Source organism: Rhamphochromis sp. 'chilingali' (assembly GCF_963969265.1).
Source record: "Rhamphochromis sp. 'chilingali' genome assembly, chromosome: 1".
NCBI classification, from domain to species: domain Eukaryota; kingdom Metazoa; phylum Chordata; class Actinopteri; order Cichliformes; family Cichlidae; genus Rhamphochromis; species Rhamphochromis sp. 'chilingali'.
In genome coordinates, this window is record NC_137929.1 from 37586010 (window position 1) to 37592009 (window position 6000).

The 6000-nt window shown below is 37.6% G+C and overlaps 1 protein-coding gene across 1 annotated transcript in view; it reads right to left on the reverse strand.

Annotated features, from left to right (window-relative positions):
• LOC308395042 (alpha-2-macroglobulin-like) overlaps positions 1–5634 on the reverse strand; it is a 33462-nt gene extending 27828 nt beyond the window's left edge. The window contains exons 1-5 of the mRNA XM_080879693.1: positions 5552–5634; positions 5222–5402; positions 4889–5045; positions 3518–3570; positions 3150–3170 (exon numbers count right to left, since the gene is read on the reverse strand). Of these exons, the coding sequence (XP_080735819.1) occupies positions 3150–3170; positions 3518–3570; positions 4889–5045; positions 5222–5402; positions 5552–5631 (492 nt within the window). The 5' untranslated portion in view covers positions 5632–5634. The remainder of the gene's footprint in view (positions 1–3149; positions 3171–3517; positions 3571–4888; positions 5046–5221; positions 5403–5551) is intronic.
• Between the last annotated feature and the right edge of the window lie 366 nt (positions 5635–6000).

Genomic DNA, 6000 nt, shown 5'->3' on the forward strand with positions numbered 1-6000 from the left:
GCGTGACAGTACTGTAATTTGTGAGAGTTATTCTTAAATTGGTTGTGACATATATTTGGCCATTGTTTATAGGTCAGGTTTTTATATGGGACGAATCCAAGGACCAGTTCAGCGATTACAGATCCCAGAGTGTTCCAGTTTTCACTGGATGGCGAGCCAATCCCAGATCCTAGGGGACGATATACACATTGATGGACTACAATTCTCTGCTGTACAAGTAGTGCAGTAGGACAGACAATCACACACACGCACTTCTCATTGGATGGACTCTGTTGCAATGCACCCATTTGTCATGGGCCCCATCGGTACCATTTGGACTTTAAAGACTAATTCTTTACTTCTGCACAATTTTATTTTATTCTATTTTTTTGCTACTTTGGGGGAAATTTTTATGTTGTAATTCTGTGTTGGTTACAAAAATCTCTTGAAAAAAATCTTAAAATGGCTTAAATTACTAAAGTTACTTTAAAGCCACACAACTGTGTTTTGTTTCTCTGTCATTCATGTACCAGAGCTCCAAGAGTCCTTCCTATTCTTCTGATACCAGCCCAAATTACTCATCACCTTGGTTATTATCCATTGGTACTGTATATAAACCCACATAAGTGCTGCAAGTTTCTATACTGTGACATGAGTGAAAACCAGATTGAAATCTCTTGTAGATATTATTATTAACCAGGTGTGAAAGAAGTTGAGCTGCACCGTTTTTTCAAGTATTTTAGAAATGGAGGTTAGATTAGAAGGAGGTTGTTAAAGTTGAATGATAGCAGAGATGAGTGGGAGTAGAGAAGAGAGGCAGGGTTTCAGGTCATTTATTTGACCATTCTTCTTAGCAGAATTGGTAGAATTAAGGTTGAAGTAAGACATTTTTAATAGAATTAAGAACAAGGCTTTCAGAAAGTAATGTAAGCCTGCCTTATCCATTCAGTTTTAGTTTGTGTTTGTGATCATTGTCTTGTTGGAGCAGTCAATTGTGTCCAAGTTTCAGCTGTCTAGCTATTCACTAAAGGTGAAGTTGAAGAATTTGGAGATACAATAAACCTCATTCATTATTTCATCTGGTTTGTGCAATGTACCAGTACCAGGAGAAGCAAAACAGGTGATGCTATCACTGCTACTTGACAGCTCGTACAGTGTTCTTTGGTTTGAAAGCTTAACTCCTCCAAACATACTTCTTGTCATTGTGACCAAACAGCTCAATCTGTGTGTCATCTGTGCATCAAACGTTTCCTGGAAATCCTAATTTTTTCTTTTCATTTAAGTGTGACAATTTGGGTCTTCTTCTGGAACTTGGCAAAGTGGTTATCCTCTTAAGCCCATACGCCCCAGATAAGGGGGCAAAAGACAGGAGATAGGTTTGGCATTGGGGCTTAAGAGGTTATGTCATATGGTGTTGTGAAACAGACAGGATGGAGGACCCAAACCACAAACTCTCAGACAAAAACTAAACTCAAAAATTTATGAGTTTATTGCTGGACTTAAGCAATACAAAACAAAAACAAGAATGAACTAGAACCAAAGAAACAGACAGAGCACACAGCCAGGGAATGAGCAAGATTGTGACAAGAAACAGAGGGGAGATGCAGACATAAATACACACAAACGAAGGGCAAACGAAGGTGGGAACACAGCTAAACGTAATCTAACAAAAAAGATGGGAGGCAAAAGTGAACATGCTGAGACAGGAGACTATCAAAGTAAAACAGGAAGTACAAGAAACACACACTAAGATGCAGACTGAGTAAATGAAGCTTATGCGCAAGTTCATCAAGGAAGATGGATGGTCTCACATCTATCTGCTTCCAGGTGCTGGGAATCTCGAGTTTTGTACTTCCACTTTCCCACGTTTCCAAGCTGTTTGTGTCATCACTGGTCTAGTCCAATCACCTTCTCCAGCCTTTTCCAGGCCAATCAGCATTCATAGCGCATACTTTAAATCTCACTGTGCATCTGTTTTTCTCCTTTGCAGATGCTGTTGTGCAATCCAATTCATCCCCATCCCCACCTCTCATCACTCAAGCTCCATTCAAGACACCTTCATCTCCACCAACAGCGTCTAAGCTCCGATTTATTCAGCAATAAATCATATTCATTCTTGCTAATAATCTGTCCTCACTGAAACACAGGCAACAGGTGGAGTGAGAGAGACACGGAGACATGGCTGGGGAACAGGAAAAAACATGGACACGACTGGGAATTTGAGAGCGAGAGACAGAACTTAACACACCTAACCTGACATGAAAGACTGCACGGGGAGGCACAATAACAAAGGAGATGCTGGGGAGGAAACAGAGACAAGACCAAGAGAACCCTAAAGATAACTAGAAAACTAAAGCGACTTATGAACATAAATATAAACAGAGAGAAACTCCACAACTAACACAAGGAAAATGGAAAATGCTGGGGAAAAAAACCCAGGATCATGACAGGATCATGACAGATGATAATACAGTGATAATGATCCTGTGCAGATGCAGATTTTTGCTCACCTCAAGGCTTCATAATGGGATTTCACAGATTTAGAGACAACATCACAGCAGCTACAGACATCTTTGATGCTGTCTATGATTTTCAGCCTTTTGAAAAACCGATTCAATACTTGAGCTATTCTTACATTCTACTTATAATATAATGTTGTATAGCTTCCTAAACCTCCTGATCTTTTGGTATATTCTATTTCTTCCATGTAGTTCCCATCTTTCCCACCTTCATGTCACGCACTGAAATTGGAATGACTGTAGCCAATGAGTGCCCTCAGTGGACTAATGTTTGAAGCTATACTTTTAGTTTTCTGCTAAAGCACCATGTTCTTCTCTATCCAGCTTTGATATGTTATGGTGAAGGTTAGGCTCCCATTTAGCTGTTCTTCTACTTGTTTGTATTGTAATTATACAAAATAGTTTAATTATCAGTGCTGTGTGTTTAATGTAAAGGTGTAAGAAATAACCTGACACAATATATACTGTTTATATATCAACAAAATTGTCCCACGGTAAAACACTGATATCAGAATCAGCATATAAATTTCAGAGTTGCTGCACTTTGTTGTGCTGTTGGCTTTAAGGAACGTTTAGACCCTTAACAAATCTATTAGATTTACATGCTGAATGTAAAAAAGAAAAGAAAATGATGTGTGGATATTTTCTTACCTCGAGTTCAATGATGTTGCACTAAAAGGCAAAAAATCAAAACGAACAAAAGTGAGAAAATTGTTAGAGGAAATGATTTTCTCATACAGTGTCCTACCAATGTCTCTATCCAACTGCAGGCTTGGTAGAAATTCAAAAATATTAAACACGTAACACAATTGAACATAAAATGAATTTCAACAGTATGTGATTTTTTTATGTTATTTTGTATACTCCAAGTGTTTGCTTGTTAGAGTTATCACAGAATAAGTAAAAAACAAATTACTAAACACAGACAATACATTGTACTATTGATTTGTTAGTGCAAGTTGACTGATAAACTCAGAGTGATAAAAGTCAAGGAGGAAAGGAGAGACAGAAACACTCACCAGCTGACTGACAGGTCTCAACTTGGGGTCCAGCGCAACAACCCTGAAATGCACTTTGGAAGAAGTTCAAAGATTTTACACCTTAATGAGTAATAAATCCTGACCAAGAAATGAAACTGAAACATTCTCCAACATCATTACTGCCAAATAAGCAGTAGTACTAACATCATTTTCTCTTTGCTTCTATTCGTAACAAGCTTTAAGTAAATTAAATGTGTATATATTTTATATTGTTCATCCTCATATCCTTTGTAGAGGAAAAGCGTGAAATGGACATGGTGGACTGCCATGTCTATACACGCCTTGTTGTGATATCAGGTTGCAGCAAAAGACTTTCATAAAGCCCGGAGAGCACTTTAAAAAAACACAGCAGATGAGAATCTGACTTCTCCGAAGCAAAATGTAAAGAAATGATAGCTGGCTTAAACGGTGTCAGAGTTTAAAGAACTTTATAGGATAAATCAGAATATTGAGTTGTAACCTAACAAAAAGGTCCATATTAATGTTAATGATGTATTTGCACCTTCAAACTGTACCAGACTTTCCTGACAGCTACAATAAGAGGATGCAAACTCATATTAGGATATGTTTGTGAACAAGGGGTATCTTTACAGAAATAACAAAAAGCCAAACTTCAGTCAGCTACAACTGTTATGTTTTGTCTGTAGTGCTTTAAGTCAGTCACTTTATAAACTGTTAAATACATTTAATAGGTATTTTTTAAAATAATTTATAGTTAATAAAAATCTGCATTGTGAAGCAGCATCCATGAATTTTTTCAAGGCTTCTGCATTTATCATAGAATCATAATGCTGAACAATTTAGAAAAACAGTTTGTAGCATACTTGTTCAGACTGAAGGCAGAAGGTGTTTTAAAAAAGCAGAACAGTTTAAAAGATTTAAATCTAAGTGTTTCAAAGACAATAATGTGTTTCAAAAGTGTTGGTGACACAGAGAGTGCTTGGATTGTGCAGCACTGCTGTATTTTTACACATTTTTATTTATCTATTTAATGTTTAGATTATTCTAAAAAGAAAACATGAATGAATGAATGTTTGCTGGAAATAGTTTCGGTGATTTGTACAAACATGGCCAGACTAACTTCAATTCACATTTTCAAAACTTGCTCAATAGTTTGTAATTATCATAGTTCAGCTTGACATGCTATCAAAATATCTGGAAATTATAGAAATAAACGTTTTTGTTTTTGAGTGAAAGGGACGTGTTCATGGTGGAAGTTAAATACACCCAGGAAAAGGGGGGGGGGGGGGGGGGGGGGTCTCCCAGCAGCTGGGGGCAGCCATACTAAGAGGCTGAATCTGTATCAGAATAAGTCCATCTAGCTCTGATGGGTCATCAGCTCACTCTTACCTGTTTGTCCAGGGAGGTAGAGGGGTTTATCCGTCTGGATGAATGTCCTGGCCTTGTAGGCTTTGATCATGACTTTTCTCACTTCTTTTGAGTGAAATGTGTCTCCTCTTACCTCCACCTCAAAATCCAGAATCTTTTCTCCTTCCACTAAAGGAGCCTTTAAGAGAAGTGTTTGAGAGAATGAGGCGCATTATTTATTTATTCTTATTTATTTATAAGAATAAATAAATAATTGTATGCTGTGTTTAAAATACTTGACTGTATTCACCTGCAGTCTTTTTTTTTTATATTAGAAATTACCAAGTGAATCAAAACCCATCTTGGGGAGCTCACCTTAAACTGAGTACAAGTATGAAAATCTTCATTGGATGTATGTGTGAGCAGGGTTGTATTCTCCTCTCTGGACATCAAAGTGACAGTCATGACCACAGTCTCACTGGGCTGCAGAAGACTTGCACAGAATTTGGTCTCAGCTCCAGCTTCTATAACTGCAGGAATGGCCACCAGGTACTGCCTGCAGACACAGACAGATGAACGCTTAAAGCACTGACAAAGAAGGAAACCCCAAACCAGTACTCGTGCAAACTTTAACTACAAATGTTACACACAAAGTCACAAAGCAAACAAATTCTATTTTTCTTTATAAAGAACACTTAAACTTACGGTTCAGCCACCGCTTGATCCACACACATCCAGCTCAGGAGGACACTCAGTGTCCATGTCAGAATTCTTGAACAGCCCATGACTCACTGCAAAGATTTTCAGAGTCAGCGTCTGTTAAATAGACACCCCCTCAACCCCCATGCCCCTCCCACTTAGCACAGATACCAACACCCATGACCAGCCCCTTCTGTTTGGTCTCCAGATATCTTAAAAGCACAAAAAGTTGATCATGCAAAAATTCTACAGGTCAAAAAATTCAAACAATTTTAAGATACTTAAGATGTAGTTGTTTTTTTTTATCCACAGACTTGTTTAGCACCAGGTGCTGTCTTCAAAATTAAAGCAAGTAGTAGTTTTTTTAAGTTTTTAGTTTTCAAATGTGTATTCCATTCTATTCATGCTAACACTGGAGAGAGAGAAGAGTTATTTTTTGTAAGTATTGATGTTTT